Source organism: Hippocampus bargibanti, linkage group LG02, assembly GCF_051943395.1.
Source record: "Hippocampus bargibanti isolate YZ-2025 linkage group LG02, ASM5194339v1, whole genome shotgun sequence".
Classification (NCBI taxonomy): Eukaryota; Metazoa; Chordata; class Actinopteri; order Syngnathiformes; family Syngnathidae; genus Hippocampus; species Hippocampus bargibanti.
Genome location: NC_142735.1, coordinates 10,312,926 through 10,333,323, shown reverse-complemented (window position 1 = coordinate 10,333,323; position 20,398 = coordinate 10,312,926). Strand labels below are relative to the sequence as shown.

The 20,398-nt window shown below is 41.6% G+C and overlaps 1 protein-coding gene across 3 annotated transcripts in view; it reads left to right on the top strand.

The window, feature by feature from the left end:
* Positions 1 to 20,398, top strand: part of pcdh11 (protocadherin 11) — a 184,346-nt gene that overhangs the window by 1,832 nt on the left and 162,116 nt on the right. For all 3 annotated transcript variants that reach the window (XM_088988516.1, XM_088988506.1, XM_088988524.1), the window contains exons 2-3: positions 9,013 to 9,596; positions 17,052 to 19,559. In XM_088988516.1, coding sequence (XP_088844642.1) covers positions 9,057 to 9,596; positions 17,052 to 19,559 — 3,048 coding nt within the window. In that variant the 5' untranslated portion in view covers positions 9,013 to 9,056. The remainder of the gene's footprint in view (positions 1 to 9,012; positions 9,597 to 17,051; positions 19,560 to 20,398) is intronic.

Sequence of the window (20,398 nt, the reverse complement as noted above, 5' to 3'; positions counted from 1 at the left end):
TTTTTGTTTAGAAGTGTGTTCATTATTTTTAAGATCATGCTGACATTTAATCTGGCAAGGTTTTCCACTGTTGTTACAAGTTAATTACAATGTGATTTCCAATTAAAATAGTCATTTCTTGTTGATTTGACATCATCATCTTAATTGTTATCGACAAACCACTTTAGAGCATGAGAAAGTTTACGTTTGTCAGCAATGATAGATGAACACGTCTCGACTGCCCTCTTGAGGTCCATTATTCTGGTTGTGTCAATTTGTCATATAGCTACAGCAACCGGTGAGAAATAATAGTGATGCGAACAATTATTTATATGAATTACAATTAATGTCTCTTTTCAATCATTGCAACTGATATGAAAAGTCACTGCGGCTGAGGAAAACAAAAATGCGCACAATGCGCAAAATATTATAATTGGAATAACCCACCCTTTTCCCTCAAACAATTACTGAATAGTTTTCAATAGTGGATAACTCTGATTTTGTCTGAAGTTCTTAGCCGACTTTCCACTTTTCTCAAAATCAAACATATTTTTTGTATATTTACAGGACTGTGTTACATCACTATTCTAGTAATTTCAATATCATTTTTGGCATTGGGCGAAAGTTGTGTCAGCTGTGTGTATTAGGAAAGCAAGAGAGGGATGGTGGAGGGACCTGATTTCGTCAGACTGCCAGCAATCTCTCAAGCTTTTCAATGAGATCACCCAAAGAGAATCCAAAGTCTTTGATGAATCCAATTTCTATCTAATAACGATAACAAACTCCATTCCGATCAAGACGTTTCAATGTTGTTGGCGTAAATGTGGTTGATGGTTGAGGGTCTCTTTAAGGCTTAAGTGTGACAGTGGTTAAACTGTATATTTGGCCTTCCGCTCATTGAGCCAGTAGAGCCAAACAAAAGGAAGACTTGTCCATCACAATGTCATGGAATGTGATCCAATGCAGGCCTACTTTTTTTTCTTTTTGAGTCAAGCTTTGGTTTACCGACCAAATCCAAAGTGGCTTCTGGTCCAGCAATAAAAGAAAAAAATAGACTTTCTGGGGACTATTAAAATGTAAGCAAATGAGCCGCATATATTAACATTTATTTTTCAGTTCATTCTCTTGCTTGGCCTGACCTTTGTCCACAATTACAGGACAAGAGACAACAGAATTGTGACATGTACCAATGTCCAATCCTTGGAACAAAATGAGATATTTAGTGGCTGTACAAGTGAGACCTCAGCTTACGAACTTAATTAGTTCCCAGATATAGTGCGTAAGCCAAAAAGTGTGTATCACAATTTTATTTTCCCATAGGAAACCATTAAAATAATCCGTTCCCAGGTTTCTATAAAATATACTTTTCAACTAAATAAGCCTTAAAACTACACACAACATACCCTATTCTATGTATAATAAATGTGCTATTGTATTGTAATGAAAGAAATACACTGCACTATATAATAAAGTCACTTTATTTACTTTTGTGATGGTCATTGATGGCTTGATGGAATGGCGTTGGAAGTCCGAGGTCAAAGGGAATTGCTGTTTGGAAAGAGAGGCACATTACATGAGGACTGTAATTAAGGAAATAAACTGTGCTGTAAAATAAAGTTTTATTTGCCTTTTTGATGGTCGTTGATGGCTTATGGAAGGAGAGTCACCTTCCATAAGGACTGTTGGTAAGTTAACCTCTGGTGTGGCTTCTCTTTGCTTCTTTGGAGACTCCTCATCATTTTTGCTGATTAAAAACCTCTTAATTGACACTTGTTGCTTTCTGACTTGTAAGGTCTTACGAAACTGAGGCATCACAGTATCGCTCATCATGTTGATGACTCTCATAGCCAGTCTTTTCTTGATGGAACTGTTTGATAAAAGCCTGCAATTCATTCCACTTTGCCAACATTTTTTTGATGCGCTCACTAGATGCTGCAGCAATCTCCTCCTCCTCTGATCATCTTTTACCAGAGAAGTCCGGTCTTATCCGCATTAAATACCTGCTAAGGAATGTAGCCTTCTTCATTCACCAGTTCGAGGAATGACGCCTTGTGGCTTCAGCAGCTTTATGGTCAGAACTGGCTGCTTCACCATGACGAGTGACACAGTGAATCCCAGTACGGCGCTTAAAGTTCTTGAACCATCCGTTGCTGGCTTTAAAATCCTCAATCAGTGTCGAACTTCCAGGTTGCCGCGTGGCGATATCGGCGTGAATTAGCCGTGCTTTCTCGCATAAAATGGCTTTACTCACGCTGTCGCCGGATAGCTGCTTTTTTTCAACTTCTTCGATTTGTCGCTTTGAGAGCACGGAAACACCTTTTGCAACAGACGCACCTTTGATGGCTTCTCTGTTGCGGAGAATGGTAGCAATGGTTGACTTAGTATAGCCGTGCTCGGCCATTAAATCACACAAACGCACACCTCATTCGTGTTTTTCAATTATCTCCTTCTTCTCAGCGACGGTGATTTCATTTTGTGTCTTCTTGGGCCGAACACAAGCCTGTGGTGGGTTTTTTTGGTCCCATAATAGTAAAATTTTCAGCAAAAAGCTCCAAGGAGGCGATCGACGTGTGCATTCAATGAGGGGGGTTGTGGAAAGGTGGAGCACTGTTCGCTGAAGATCAGGTCGTGTGCTTTGGTGTTCTCCCGCCGAAAAGTAGTGCGTATTTCAATGTTTAATTTTCATACATTTGACGTTTGTAAGATGAAAAGTTCGTAAGATAAGGTGTTCGTAAGCTGAGGTCTCACTGTATTTCTTGTGGCTTGAGGTTGAAATGACATAGAACAACACACTGCATCATACTGAGGCAAACCATTTTTAAGCTACATGAGAGGAGTAAAATACGTAATTAAAATCACCTCTTCTTAAGATTTTATAGAGTGCCAATGTCGACTGAGTAAAAAAAGATCACTGCAAATCAAGTTACTTCATCACTGACGTATTTTATGTAAGGCATTATCACTCTGACCAAAAAAGTATCTTTATAGATTTAATAAAATTGTCAGTGTAAGTAGTACATTAATGTGAAAATATTCAACGTGTCAACTCAATGTTTACTTGCAAAGCATAATTATTTGACCTCATACAAATGTGCAACTCCTCCGAGTCTTGAATTCTGGTAAAATATTATTGTTGTTTTACCATATAATCGGTAATTGTTTCTATCATTTTCTCATTGCGCTTGGAGCCCTGTGCAGACTCAAATGAACACCTAGAGCAGACATGGGCAAACTACGGCCCGCGGGCCACATACGGCCCGTTAGGCTTTTTAATCCGGCCCGCCGAATTTGCCCAAATTATAGTAAAAACAGTAGCTAAAACTCACGACAAAAAGTTAGCCAAGAACAGGGCAGATAACTGAAAAGTTGCCTGGCCCAATTTTCACAACTTGAAGCACAATGAGACAACTACAGTAAAGTCTCATTATATCGATATTCAAGGGAGTCCGAAAAAATATCGATATAACCGGGACTATCGATATATCCGACCCTGTTTGCATGTAATTTTCTCCGTGCGTGCATAGAAATAGTATCGATATAACCGGGACTATCGATATATCCGATATCGATATAACGAAACTTTACTGTAATCGCATTAAAAAAACATTGTCACGAAGTATAAAGTTACAAAGTTTTTTTTTAAATCAAGAATGCACCGACTACAAATGCTACCTTGCTTAATTTACGGTAAATGTGCATGGCTGTAGATTTTGCTGCAGTAGTCAATAGTCATTGCGGTGCACAATGCAATGTTTGCATTGCTTTCTACGAGCCACTAAGCCCCTTTCATAAGTCTCACGTACACTTCACAGTCACGGTTTAATGTAAATTTACGTTTTGTAGCGTCACATATGTTGTTAGCTTCTTTTGAATCTTTCTTCTGGGCTGAGGTTCTGTGCATCTATTTTGGAAAATGACATGCAATTGCACGACTTTATAACGCTTGCGAAAGTCCGGAAGAAAGAAGCAGGATTCTGATTGGCTGCCGTGCAGAGTATGCAAATTTCAACTGCAGGTAGTCTATGTTGGTGTGCTCGGCGACTGTACACGTGTATTGTTTGCGCGTGAAGGCGAGGGCGTCAGTGAGGAGTTTGTTGAGCGCGCGGTCAGGACAAACCATCTATGATTTGGCGGAATTTAACACAAGTAGGTATTATTGAGCTTGAATATTTCGTTGTGTAATAATATGTTTTGAATGTTGAAAGTGATTCCATTTTTCAATAAATGTTGATTTCTTTAACTTTGCCCCTTCAATGAAAACTTATTAAAAACAGACGCAATCTTGATAAATCACAGTGCATATGTTATTTTAATCTATTTCCATTTCCTCCTCCAAGTATCTGCAAAATAGTATGTAAACGCCATATTCCTTGAGACAAATTTATAAACTGATCAGGGATATTTTTCACATTTGAAAGACAGTTAATAAATTGGGTTGTAGTGTTCTTACTGTGCTATGAGGTTTGTACGCACTACATTTAAAGGACAACCGGCACCTTTTTTTGTGTGTTTCCCACTGACATCAGAAAAATGTTTTATAGCATCTAAAATACCCAAATCAGGCAGGCTGATATTTTTAGTTAAATGAAAAACACCAATAAAAATGACTTCAAAATGCATCCGGAAATGGCCAGTTTCAGAAGGTCCCACCCCCCTGTTCGTGACGTCACGCCAAGACGTCTTGCCTTGCTCGAGAATCAAAACAATGGCTTCAGATTCGGAGAAGATGTTTTCTTGTTACTCATCCAGTTATGAATAGGATTCAAATAGTTCTGAAGAGGAAAGCATAAATGTTTGCAATTGATTCAAGGAGTCCTCCCATATCAATTCGAGCCGTCAATGACAGCAATGTAGCACCCAGAAAATGCAGAAGATTGCGCCCAAGCTCCTTTGGAAATGGGCTGATTTGTCAGATGGGAATTTGTGTCAGCGAATATCAAATAGTTGTCTTGGTGCAACACACAACGATTCACCATGGCGTTATTTATGTGTTTTCCTTCTAATTTCGCCATCAACACGGATCAACACGAAGTTTTCAGACCAAACAAAGTACCCAAAATGCATTGTATGTCGCTTTCTCGGTCAGGGGCGGTCCAAACATGACGTCACATGGGGATCGTCATGAACTCATCAACTCGAAAACAAGCCTTCATGAATATTCAGCGCAAGTCTTAAAATGTAAACTATAGCTATATGCTGTGGAATCTTTGTAAAATACACTCAGTCAAAGTCATTTGAAGTGATTTTATAAATTATGGACATAACTTGTCCGGAGGCGTCGGTTGTCCTTTAATGCTTTAGGTTTAGTATTTCCGGCCCAAACACTCCCTCCAAATGCTCCTGGCCCGGCCCCTCTGTCAAATTTTAGAACCCAATGCGGCCCGCAAGTCAAAAAGTTTGCCCACCCCTGACCTAGAGCATATACACATGCACACTCTCATCTTTCCTCCCTCAGAAAACTCTTGTCATTTGACAAGGAAGACACAATCGAGATAATTCTTTGATCTTTTCTGTTTTACTTTTCTTTTCACCACGTTGAATCAGTTTTCATTTAAGGCTTGAAATCAAACTTCATCATTCGCCTTGGAATACCTTGCGATTGTCATAGTAAAGCAATTCTGCGTCTGATATGACGTACACTTAAAAGTGTTGCACACTTACCGATCGGATGTAACTCATCCATATTTTGATTCAGCAGCACAACACCGCCTGTGCTATTCATACAATGTGAGTAATCCTCTCACTGATCAATGTCAGCTGTCCTCTTTTTTTCTCATCTAACTGTACTGTATTGAGTCTCATGTGGCCGCTTTGTAACAAATACGATAAGAAACATCTGGCAATTATTGCCCTAAAAATTAGCAAACTTAAATTCTTACTTTTAATCAATTCCCCTAGTAGGCAGAGAGCTTCAATGGATGTTGTTGCCTTGCCTTGGAAGAGGACCCCTGTAGTGCTAGTTAGTTTCTTTTTGTACAGGTTATTGTCCTAGTCATGTAAAACAGCAGGGAAATTCATGAAACAACATTTTCGTCCTGCCCCAAAGAGCCACAGTGTTTTGGTCCCTAGTGTGAATAATACTGAATGCTGCAGAGCAACATTCTCAAAGTACAGTCCTCATATATGTTGCACAATAAAATTCACATTGGGTGCTGGTCATAATGATTTTGTACTCGAAAGATGAACCTGATCTGTGTGAAGTCCCATCCTGCTTCAAACAGTCTACTATCGTCCCAGTTCCAAAGAAACCAGCACCCTCGGGATTGAACGACTATAGACCTGTCGCTCTGACGTCTGTGGTCATGAAGTCCTTTGAACGCCTCGTGCTGAACCACCTAAAGAACATCACCGGACCTCTGCTAGATCCTCTTCAGTTGGCCTACCGGGCAAACAGGTCTGTGGAGGATGCAGTCAACATCGGACTGCACCACATCCTCGACCACCTTGACAACACAGGAACCTACGCAAGGATCCTGTTTGTGGACTACAGCTCTGCGTTCAATACCATTATCCCAGAACTCCTCATCCCCAAACTTCTCCAGCTTGGTGTGTCCACCACGATCTGCCAGTGGACCCTCAGCTTCCTGACAGGACGGACACAACAGGTCAGACTGGGAAATATATCATCCTCAACACGAACCACGAGCACTGGAGCCCCGCAGGGATGCGTCCTCTCTCCATTGCTCTTCTCTGTCTACACGAACGACTGCACCTCAACGCACCCAGCTGTCAAATTCATAAAGTTCGCAGACGACACCACGGTCATCGGTCTCATCAAAGACGGCGACGAGTCTGCGTACCGACAACAAGTGGAGCAGCTGGAGCTCTGGTGCAGCCGTCACAACCTGGAGCTGAACACGCTCAAGACAGTTGAGATGATCGTGGACTTCAGGAAACATCCATCACCACAGCTACCCCTCACACTATCCAACTGCCTGGTGTCAACCGTTGAGACCTCCAAGTTCCAGGGAATCACAGTCTCCCAGGACATGAAGTGGGAGGTCAACACCAACTCTATCCTGAAAAAGGCCCAACAGAGAATGTACTTCCTGAGGCTGCTAAAGAAGCATGGCCTGCTACAGGAGGTGCTGCAACATTTCTACACGGCTGTCATCGAATCCATCCTGTGTTCTTCCATCACTGTTTGGTTCGGGGCCGCCACAAAAATGGACAAAATCCGACTTCAACGGACAGTTAGGACGGCGGAAAAAAATCATTGGCACCGCCCTACCCACTCTCGAGGACTTGCACACTGCAAGAATCCAAACTAGGGCGCGGAAAATCCTACTGGACCCTCCGCACCCTGCCCACCACCTTTTCCAGCTACTCCCCTCAGGCAGGCGCTACCGATCCATGCGCACCAAATCCAGCAGACATTTAAAGAGCTTCTTCCCCGAAGCCATTAACTCTTTGAACTCTTTCAACAGTAGCCAAAATGGAACTGTATAGTGCCACTTAGCAGTTTTTTTTACGACGATACTAGTGCAGCGTGTTCTACCGGAAACAAATTCCTTGTTTGTTCTACATACTTGGCAATAAATATGATTCTGATTCTGATTCTGATTCTCTGATTCTGATCTCAATAGTTGGCTATTCAGTCACGTTATGTCTTGTGGTATGACAACTCTTCTTTGTCATTCCGAACCGCTCAATACAATAGGAACCACCAAAAGAGTAATGTGGTAATGCAGAACTCAGAGTTATTAGTCCCTCCTCTACAAAGGAATCGATGAGAAGGTTTCTTCAGCCGTCATCTGTACAAATTTGAAGGTTTCGGACGTTTCACCTCCTATCCAAGAGGCTTCGTCAGCGAACTAAAGTCTGACTGGTCGTGTCGGCCCTATTTATATATCCCTAATGTCCAGACTAGGTGGCGCCGGACACAGCTATGATAGGTCCCTACTCTCAGGTTGAGGGGGGCAGAGGACCCCTCCCTGTGGCCCCACTGATTGTTCCTACATTCCTGACTAACGACTGGCCTATTTCCCCCACTCCCACCGGTATCACCTCTGATGAGGCCGAAACCTTCAAATGTGTACAGATGACGGCTGAAGAAACCTTCTCATCGATGGACCACTCCTGTACGACTGAGAGCTTACACAGACGTCTACAAAGGAATGAATGAATAAATACATTGTTGATTGAATGAATGAAAGAATGAATGAATGATTGCATGAATGAATCACCTTTTGACCCTTAATCTGCCATGTGGTCATTCACTTGAATATAGTGATAATGAGAGTGATTTATGAGAGGCTGCAGGAGCAAATTGATCTATTTTTTGTCCCATTCATTGCAATGATGAATCAAAAAGCAATTGCTACTTAAAAAAATAAAAACCAAAAGAATACAATAATAACAAAAATCAATTCATCAAGGGGATTTCTCAGAGGTGTTTCAAAGGAATATTTGAGAACATAAATGATGCTCACACAAATACCAAATTGCCATTTATCTCGTTTGGCTGCACATGGGCGTTCGCTAAATACTCGGGAGCTCAATTGTTTACGTTCGAAGTAAATTAGGCTGTCTATTAATAGCTGCTGTCAAGTGTTACTACTTGCAATGACGTGCGTGTGTGCATGCATGCACGCACCGATGTGTCATGTCTCCCGCTCGGCGAATGCTCGGTTATGAGGTACAGCGTATGCGTTGCATTGATTCACAGACATTTGACATGAATTATGGTGTCATGTGGACATTCTGCCAATGCACATGCTCTGTCCTGCCATTCTTTTTTTTGAGACTCAAAGAAAAAAAATAAAAAAAATGACACCTTTCATCGCAAGCGAATTACATAGATTGATGAAAGATGTGAAATGTTAACCTTTATGTGTCCTCTTGCTCAGTGGATGTAGGCAAATGTTAATGGTATAAAGTTATATTTAATTTGCACTCAAAGACATTGGAAGGATGAGTTTTCATACCTCCTTGAGATGAATAGGTCAACGCTGTAGCGGGAATTGAACAAAATGTACATTATTGACATTTTCTGTCCTTTTCCCCTTTGTTACTCTGTTCCACTCTCTCCAGACATAACTACTTCTGTGGAAGTGAAGGTCCATCCACTCTTGAGTATGAACTTAGCAAGTCAGACTTCTGTACTGGTGGTCTTTCTCACCTCCACCGTCTTCATATGTCGGGCCCAAGAGAGAGACTACACAGTGAAGGAGGAGCAATCGGAAAACGTCCGCATCGGGAACTTGCGCAGGGATCTCAACCTCAACCTGGACCCAAACGTCCGACTGTCCTCACCCCTGCAGTTCAAGCCTGTGTACAAGACTGGCGATGTGCCTTTGGTGAGGGTAGAGGCCAACACGGGGGAGATCTTTACCACCAGTCACAGAATCGACAGGGAGAAGCTGTGCTCTGGGATCTTTGCAGAAAAACGCTGCTATTATGAAATTGAGGTTGCTGTCTTGCCTGATGAGATCTTCCGACTTGTCAAGATCCGTTTCCTGATTGAGGACGTCAATGACAACGCGCCCCTTTTCCAGTCTACGGTCATAAACATCTCCATCCCGGAGAACACTGCCATTAACACCAGATATCCAGTGCCCTCTGCGTTTGACCCTGATGTCGGAATCAATGGGATTCAACATTACGAGTTGGTCAAGGTAAGAATGATCCTTTGGTTAACCCTATGGTTAAATGTGCATTTTATGTTTGTCCAAATTGTGTCAATGTAATATTTTTTTTCACACATTTATATTTTTGATAAGTCCCCTCGTTGATCATAATGCGCCTATTTTTGCAGATACAAATGCTCTATTTTGATTGAAGTGAAGTTGCACACACTGTTCTTAAAAAACATCATTTTGACAATTGAAACAGTTATTTTGCAAAGGATTTGCTATTTTTTGTTGTATGTCAGATTGCAGTTAGGAGTTCCCTTGGAGAGCTGTGAAATAAATAGATGTTGAGTCGCCTCATATTCCAGATGGATGAGTTTATCAATCAGACGTCTATTATAGTGAAAATTCCAATTATTGTTCAAATATATGTAAAAAGAGTACAGTAATAAAAAAAGCTGGCAATTTCTCAACATTATTATTTATTTCAATTTGAAATGTTGGTTAACTTTGATTTATTCAGTTTTGATTTTGAATTCCTCAATTTTACTTAGCTGAGTAGTGAAATAAATAGATGTTGAGTCGCCTCATATTCCAGATGGATGAGTTTATCAATCAGACGTCTATTATAGTGAAAATTCCAATTATTGTTCAAATATATGTAAAAAGAGTACAGTAATAAAAAAAGCTGGCAATTTCTCAACATTATTATTTATTTCAATTTGAAATGTTGGTTAACTTTGATTTATTCAGTTTTGATTTTGAATTCCTCAATTTTACTTAGTTACATGGATTGAATATGGTCAGTTAAAGCCAATTAAGATACATTGTACCGTTTTATGCAAACAGATGCAGGGAATGTTTACCTGAGTGGTGCACTATTAAACTATTTTTGCAATATTGTCTATTACTGAACGGGGCCACCCTCTTAATCCAGAAAAGATGGGAAATATCATGCCTTGCTCATAAACCGCCTGGACAACACTCTGTCGTTTGTGGAAGAATTAACACTAAAAAAGACAAATTAAGTTTCATTTAACAGGGTTGGCAAGTACCCTGGAGGAAGGTTTAGACATTTCAAATAAAGGGATGTGTGGTGAGATGGAAATTAAAAATCCATCTTGGAGTCTCAGATTAAGTTGACATTGTGTTGGTAAAACCATAATCATCAACATTCCTGTCTGCTGTAATATGAATTTGCATTTTTAAAGAGCCTCCCCACTTCCAAGGTCTCTCCAGTGCAATGTACTGAATTGTTCACGCCTGGAAAATCACAGAGCCAATGTTCTGCTCATTACAATGGTCATCTGCAATCATTTCCTTTGTCCCCTTTCACAATATAAAATGTTCCAAAGCTCGCCGAGACTGCTGTTGTACTATTGTTCACAAAAAGTTCCTCCAAGACCACCCTTGGCACTGTATCCCTTATTTATTCTCTCAAGTTATACTCACATTGTATTTGAGATGAATTTCCTTGTGTTTCAAGGTACATATATAAAAGCCGGGAAGGATCGTTAAAAAGTGCCATTGGCACATTCAACTCTTGTGTTTTTTTTACTCTAAATTTAATTTCCAAGAATAGCTGTTGGCTGCTAAGACACCGTTGGACTATTCAATGCATGCTCCTCTGAGATTTTTTTTTCCTAAAATACACTGTCAAAATTTTACTGTTGTTCCCCTAATTTTATTAAGGTTACACTGTGTAAATTGCTACCAATTAACATGGGGTGGGATAAAATATAGGGGGTTGTGTAATTGTGCTGCATGCAGTCTTTCGATCCCACAAACATACAGAGTGGTTCTGACATTGGTGTGGTCCTATGAAGTGTCTATCACATCACCTGAACTACAAAGATTGGAGTGTCCTTTGAAATGGTCAAGGTAAAAAAAAACAATCCCATGCCTGATTGGAGAAAAAAAGTGAAGACGCAGATCACATCATTGTACAGTCTCCATTCCAGGGATTAATGCACTGAATCATACTTCGGACTCAAATATATTCTGCTTTCATTTTTTTTTACTTGGAAGCTTGCCTTTGCTTCTCTCACAATGACCCATTTTCTTAACCCGCTGACTGTATTTGCAGCATCACACACTACATTAAACCAACTTTCATCTGTGTAAGCGTCTTCATACACATTTAAAGCGCATGTCTTGTTCAAGTCGCCCCATGTAGATCAATGTGCTGCTGCCGGCTATCCGGGCTATGTCTCACTGATAAACTCCACGATGAAGTGGATGTCTGCAATTTAGTTGGCTGATTGCAATGCCTCCAAGATGAAACATTCAACCACTGACCTTGTTTGTTCTAGTGCACATTGGACCGTTGGATGTTGTGGTTTTGGTGTCTGAATTCTTTAGATGCTCAGAAACTGGCTTCCACAAACATGATGTTCAGAATTAAAATCTGAATCAGAAAACCTTTATTCATCCCACAATGGGGAAATTTGCAGTCCACAGCAGCAATTGAAAGGTGATGGAGTGGGGGTGAAAGGATAGCAAACAAGATATTCTAAGCATAACAAAATAAAAATGTCAACTGTATAATGTGCAAATGTAAATGTGCAAAACCGTTTCATAAAAAAACTATACATAGTGCAAGTATCAAGAAAGGCATATTGATATATTGCATCAAACCAGATTTACAAGTGTCCATTTTTTTTCCCCACATGTGATCATTGAGAATTGCAAAGCCTGACAGCAGTCGGTAGGAACGGGCGGCGGTACCTCTCCTTCTTGCAGCGCGGGTGTAATAGTCTCTGGCTGAAGGAGCTACCCAGTGCTGTCAGGTTGGGTAGAAGGGGGTGGGAGGGGCTGTCCATCATAGCTTTTATTTTAGCTAGCGTCCGTCTGTTGCCCACCTCGTCCAGAGAGTCCAGCGAGCAGCCCAGGACAGAACTGGCCCTCTTGAGAAGGCGCTCCAGTCTTTTCCTGTCCCGGGTGGTGATGCTGCCTGACCAGCAGACAATTCCATAGTGGATGACTGTAGCCACCACATAGTCATAGAAAGTCTTTAGGAGTGACCCCTGAACTCCAAAAGACCTCAGTTTCCTGAGTAGGAAGAGGCGACTCTGTCCCTTTTTGATTAGGGCATCAGTGTTTGTAGTCCAGTCCAGTTTATTGTTGAGAGTAACACCCAGGTACTTGTAGGAGGTCACCCTCTCAATGACCAAACCCTGGATGTTCAACGGTGGAGGTGAGGATTGTTTCCTGCAGAAGTCCACCACCAGCTCCTTGGTTTTCTCGGTGTTGATCTGGAGGTGATTCTGCTGTCATCAGTCCACAAAGTCCTTTGTCAGTCCCCTGTACTCCCTATCATCTACCTCTGTAATGAGGCCGACAATAGCTGAGTCGTCAGAGGACTTCTGAAGGTGGCAGGTTGGGGTGTTATAGTTGAAGTCCGAGGTGTAGAGGGTGAACAGGAATGGAGCCAGAGCTGTCCCACATGCCAAACATGGACATAACAAATATTGTTCTTCTTCTCATATCTGCAGTTTACTATAATCAATTCAGTCTTTCAGGTAGTTTCACCACTGTATCTCTTAGCAATTAATTTGTCCTCTATCAAAGCAGGAGGAAATATTCAGCTAGTTTGTGGCTTAAATCTGTATTAAACATATGCTTATTTTTCTGGATGGAGTCCATATTTAGTTTTCTTGTATTGATATTCTTGATGTGAAGACTTTATTTATTTATTTATTTATTGAAGTCAAACTTAATAAATAACTACAAAAACAGGGCAGGTGTGGCAACAAGAATTCTGACCACAGAAGAAACTTGGGCTATTTTTACCCTATATCTCCCAGATCCGCTTGGCCAAAATATTGTGTCTACTGGAATGTCTCCATCGTTAAATCTTGCAAAGGTTTCTCACACTCTATCATGGTGTTCATGACAGGCCGTTGGGGGTTGTGACTGCTGAGACCCGGAGGCTCAAAGGCACACTGTCCTTCAGGCTGTAATATATATATATATATATATATATATATATATATATATATATATATATATATATATATATATATATATATATATATATATATATATATATATATATATATATATATATATATATATATATATATATATATATATATATATATATATATATGATGTGCAAAACCGTTTCATAAAAAAAAACTATACATAGTGCAAGTATCAAGAAAGGCATATTGATATATTGCATCAACCCAGATTTACAAGTGTCCAGTTTGTTTTTTTTTCCCACAAGTGATCATTGAGAATTGCAAAGCCTGACAGCAGTCCGTAGGAACGAGCGGCGGTACCTCTCCTTCTTGCAGCGCGGGTGTAATAGTCCCTGGCTGAAGGAGCTACCCAGTGCTGTCAGGGTGGGTCGAAGGGGTGGCAGGGGCTGTCCATCATGTTTGGCTGAGATTTGGCGCCTCTCGTATCTCTACTAATGCCTTTCTGTGCTTTGCTCATGTATTGATCCACGTGTCCACTTATCTTAGCCGCAATGATGCCTGACATGAGCTTCCATGTTGTGGAGAGACAGGTTATTGGCCGATAGTTGGAAGGAACTGCACCCTTTGAGGAATCCTTCATGATCAGGATTGTTCGCCCTTCGGTTAGCCATCCTGGTTGAGTTCCATCCACCAGCAACTGGTTCATTTGTGCTGCTAGGCGCTCATGGAGAGCTGTGAGTTTCTTTAGCCAGTAGGTGTGGACCATATCCGGGCCTGGTGCCGTCCAGTTTTTCATACCTGAGACTCTTTGTTGTATGTCTGCCGCTGTGATGGTAACTGGGTTCTGTTCAGGGAGATTGCTGTGCTCCTCTTTCAGAGTCACCAGCCATTGTGCACTGCTGTTATGTGTGTGTGTGTGTGTGTGTGTGTGTGTGTGTGTGTGTGTGTGTGTGTATATATATATATATATATATATATATATATATATATATATATATATATATATATATATATATATATATATATATATATATATATATATATATATATATATACACACGCCTCCCACATTCCAAACAACATGTATGGCAAGTTGATTGAACTCTCCAAATTGTCCCTAGGTGTGAGTGGCTGATTCTCTCCGTGTGCCCTGTGATTGGCTGGCAACCGATTCAGGTGTCCCCGCCTAATACACAAAGACGGCTGGGTGAGGCTCCAGAACACCTCGCGACCCTCATGAGGATAAAGCGGTCTGGAAAATGGATGGATGGATGCATATATAAGGTCCATCCCAATGAATGGTGTATTTTCAAACTTTTTCTATATATAAGGCATATCAGACTATAAGGCACACCTTCAATTAATGACATATTTAAAAAGGTATTCCTGTGTGCATGGCCCATACTGGGGTTTTGTTTTATACATCCCAGGATGGACCACACACTACTTATACAGGGGGAAATGGAGTCGGTGGCTGCTGACAGTAGTTTTGAGACCTTTTGTGGCTCAATAATTTTATCTGGACCGCTGTTGCAAAGGCTAAGAAACCTGAAAAATCTCCCGATCATGCACAGTAATTGCAACATGTCTCACTCGACGTGACACCCCTGGCCATGCTGTTTTACGACTATTCAATTTTGTCAATGGTCATCTGAAACGGGGCTGTATTATAGACATAGGGTTAATATCTGGTTTCTCTCAGCATAATGAAGAGGTGCAAGGTTTTTTTGTAAGGGATCTCATCATCCCAATTCCTTGTGATCAGCACAACTGAATCTCAATCTCCTATGAGCTTTAATAAGGTGACTGATGGATGCATTGTCTGATAATCCGTGGTGCTCTTAGGAGAAGAGGGGTGAGAAGTCATCTTTTGCTCTTCATTTGCTAATATTTCCTCTCTCGGCATAATTCAATCATTTTCTATTTAAATTGGGCAGATTTGAATACATTGTGTACTGCCGCGTCCACCTTCGTGCCCTGATCCTTTTATAATCATCTAGAAAAATGCTGGCTCATTAGTGTGGTATAAATGTACATTACTTTACATTCTTGAACTACTGTAGCCTTTCAGTACCGGTAGTGACAAACGTAGCAAGCTTCGGTGTGACGTGTTCTGCACACTTAGCTATTGTATGTGTTCCTTATTATTTAGCCTAAGGTTTTCAGGTGAATGATTCCTACTAGTATTTTGGCCTTCCCTTGGCCCGCCTGAGATCTGATCACAATCCACCAGACAAATTCTGCATTCAGGAGTGTGCACTGCCTGTGAGATAGCTCTCCCCAACTTATTGAAATGCACCGAGTGCTGCCTTGTCAGCTGTAAAATTGTGCGAAACCAAGACAAAAGCATCAAGGAATTACTGGCACATAAATCATAGTGTGATGTTCCTTTTAACACATCCTAACTCTGCATTCTACAATTAATATTAGCATTTGTCAAAAATCATTGAGCCAATGTTACTATTGTTACATTGAACTGTACATTGAAAAATAACTCAATACTATTGATAAGCAATATAGCACCAAAATTGCTGCTAGAAATATTATATTATTGTTCATAAAAAAAGAAAAAAAAAGAAAATACACAGTTTTACTACATTCTCAGGTAAAATTCAATGGTGCCACGTCTCTGCATTCCAGCTGGACTTTTTCATGCCATAATGTACCTAAGATAGTCTCGGAGATCATTGCTGCTGTGCTGGCTGTTTTTAAGCAGTTCTGTCAATCGTGTCAACGGAACTCAATGCAAGCAATTTGTTCACAACAATTTACATTCTGCACCTACACGTCCCCATGTGTCGACTTCATGCTGGCACAAGGAAGGCCCTGATTCTGGCCTTGAACTTTTGAGAATTATTGTGAACACACTCTCCTGACTTAACAAGAAAAAAATGTATTTATCCTAATCGCATTTGATGGCTGTGCCTAGATGGACGTAATCACTTCCAACATCATGTGCAGCATAAAGCTTATCTTTTTAAAGAAAACCCTCTTTCTCTTTCACCATGAAACTGCTTCTGATTGAAAGAGCTTCAAAGGGCTTCTTTGTTTCATAATGTGGATGCAACTCATTCATGGGCTTGATCTTCTTTCTATACCTCTCTCTGTCTCTCTCTCTCTCTCTCTCTCTCTCTCTCTCTCTCTCTCTCTCTCTCTCTCTCTCTCTCTCTCTCTCTCTCTCTCTCTCTCTCTCTCTCTCTCTCTCTGTCCCTCCCTCTACCCCACTCACCATTCCAGTGCTTTCTTAGAGCCCCCACACTCTCCGATCATCGCCACCCTATAACAAGCCCTTTTTGGATCTATGAGAAGAGTGATACCCAGTGTTTTTTTTTCTATAGGGATAAAATACACAATTGATGTACAGTATGTGAAGGGAGACAAGGAGCAGGTATTCAATCTAAGCGGTCAGTGAAAACATGCTGAATGAAACACTCCGGCAAATACGAGGGACTCATAACATACATGTACCTATATGTAGTGTCATAAGGCACTATGAAGACCATCATTTGGCACCGTATTTACTGTCAAGTTGTATCAGTGATTGAGTATGACCGTGTGTTTCATTCTATTTCAGAGTGTCGGAGAATTTGGCTTGGACATCATTGAAACCCCTGAGGGTGACAAGTGGCCACAGTTGATCATTCAGCAGAACTTAGATCGCGAGCAGAAGGACACCTTTGTCATGAAGATAAAGGTAGAAGATGGTGGCAACCCTTCCAAGTCCAGTACTGCTATACTCCAAGTCACTATTTCCGATGTCAATGACAATCGTCCCGTCTTCAAGCATAGCCAATTGGAAGTCACAGTACCAGAGAACGCTCCCACAGGAACATCGGTTGTGCATCTTCATGCAACAGATGCAGACCTCGGGTCCAATGCCCTGATCCACTTTGCCTTCAGTAACCAGATCTCTGCCTCGACCAAGCGCCACTTTGCCATTGACAGCACAACAGGATTGATCACTGTAAAGCAGTCACTGGACAGGGAGTTAACTCCTGTTCACAAACTTATCGTCCTGGCCAGTGATGGCAGCTCAACACCCTCAAGGGCCACGGTGACGATAAATGTTACGGATGTGAATGACAATGTCCCCTCCATTGACACTCGCTACATCATCAACTTGGTGAATGGGACTGTGCTTTTGTCTGAGAACGCTCCCCTCAACACAAAAATAGCACTCATCACAGTTACAGACAGAGATGCGGATCTATATGGAAAAGTCACTTGTTACACTGACCATGATGTTCCATTTCGCCTGAAGCCTGTCTTTAATGATCAGTTTTTACTAGAGACAGCTGCTCCCCTCGATTATGAGACAACTCGAGAATATGCAATTAGGATAGTGGCATCGGATAGAGGGACGCCTCCATTGAACACTTCAGCTATGGTTTTAATTAAAATCAAGGATGAGAATGACAATGCACCCATCTTCCCCCAGCCAGAAATTCAACTTTCCATACCAGAGAATAATGACCCGTCCTCACAGTTAATAAAAATCAGTGCCACTGATGCAGACAGTGGACAGAATGCTGAGATTATCTATACCCTTGACCCCGATGCACCCGATGGATTTAATATAGACAGACGTTCAGGAATCCTTTCGGTTGGCAAACGACTGGACAGAGAGAAGCAGGAGAGGTACTCATTCACTGTCATAGGCAGGGACAACGGTTCAACGTCACTGCAGAACAATGTCACTGTCAGGTTAATCGTTCAGGACCTGAATGACAACAGCCCAGCTTTTACGCACCCCGAGTACAACTTCTATGTGCCCGAAAACCTTCCTCTCTTTGGAACTGTTGGCTTAATTACAGTGACGGATCTAGATGCAGGAGATAATGCTGTTGTGACCCTGTCCATTTGGAACGGCAAAGATCATTTCATCATTGACCCCCAAACGGGCGTAATCAAGCCCAACATCACATTTGATCGAGAGCAGCAGAGCTCTTACACATTTATGGTCAAGGCAGTGGATGGAGGGCAACCCCCCAGCTCTTCCTATGCTAAGGTCACTATCAATGTGGTTGATGTAAATGACAATCGCCCTGTGTTTGTTGTCCCCGCTTCCAATTACTCATATGACCTCGTGCGGACCATCGCCACCCCCGGTGACGTTGTTACAAGAGTGTTTGCCATTGACAATGACACAGGTATGAATGCTGAGCTCCAGTACAGCATTACAAGCAGCATCATCATCACTTCTCGGGTCTCCCCTCGAGACCTGTTTTCCATCGACAAAACAACAGGCAACATTACACTGCAGGAGAAAATTGTCGCGGCGGATCAAGGACTGCACAGGCTAGTTGTCAAAGTCAAAGACCTCGGGCAGCCGGAATCATTACAAGCGATTGCACTTATTCACTTATTTGTCAATGACACCGTTTCAAATGCCACGTTTATCCAAGAACAGCTGCGGAAAAGCATGGAGACACCACTGGACCGAAACATCGGGGACAGTGAAGTAACACCTCAGGCTAACGGATATGTGATTGTTGTCATCGCTATCATAGCTGGGACCATGACTGTCATCTTGGTGATATTTGTGACCGCCTTGGTGCGCTGCCGACAGACACCCAGACACAAAGTGGTACAGAAGGGCAAGCAGAGCGGCGAGTGGGTGTCACCTAACCAAGAGAACCGTCAAATCAAAAAGAAGAAAAAAAGAAAGAAGAGATCCCCTAAAAGCCTCCTCCTGAATTTTGTGACCATAGATGAATCTAAGCCTGACGACCCTACACATGAGCATGTTAATGGTACGCTGGATCTCCCTGTGGAGCTCGAGGAGCAGACCATGGGGAAGTACAACTGGGCCACCACTCCCACCACCTTCAAACCCGACAGCCCGGATTTAGCCAAGCATTACAAATCTGCATCCCCTCAGCCTACGTTTCAAATCAAACCAGAGACTCCGGTGGCCCCCAAAAAGCATCATGTGATCCAGGAGCTCCCTTTGGACAACACATTTGTGGTGGGCTGTGATACGCTCTCCAAGTGCTCATCGACAAGCTCCGACCCATACAGTGTCTCAGAGTGCGGCTGTCAGGGGGGATTCAAGACTCCAGGGCAAATCACCACCCGACAGGTAATTCACAACTTATTTTATCAACCTGCCCACAATAGTCCCCATTCATGCTCCCCCTGCTGCCCCAAGGTAGTTGATATGGCAGGGGGAAGGTGGCACTATGGAGCACAAATACATTCCAAGATAAGCCAAGAAAATATTTACATGAATGCCATTTGCCCATGAAATTCAACACACGATTCTTAATTAATCTCATATGCACACTCATTTGCCAGCAATCATGATTGCATAATCATTTACATGTGGTAGGTTAATTTCACATTTAGAGTTTGATTAGACACAGTAGTGCAAATGTGATTGCAGCGTCTTTTGAATTTGGGGGTCTTCTTTTTAATCACGTCTCTTACTTCGTGTCACCTAGACCCAGCATGGGGCTTTTTTTTCTTTCAAATTATGTCAGAAACCAACAAATCAGATGAACAGCTATTGTGTTTTTACGTCTTCATGTAAAATATATTTATATATCTTCTTTCCCCTGTGGCTTTTCCCTTCAAGGGTTACCACCGCAAATCAAAATTATCTTACATCCAGTAGAAAGTTATAAGTCTCCTTTCACAAGCTGTTTACTTAAAACTTAATCCCGCCACATAGCCTATTTCGAATAATTCATGGTCAGCAATTACTGAACTGGACGGATTTATTTGTGGTCTAGGGTTGAGTTAATATGTGCAAATATTTAGACTCTCCATTTAAACCAAGCAAGCAAGAAGTATACATAGTAACCGAATTGACACAGACTTCTCAATCATCAATTAATCTTGAAAAAACAAATGTGAAACTATCTTGCTTTTATTGGACGGTGAGTTGTTTCACAGGAGAATGTTTTGTGGGAAAGCTCA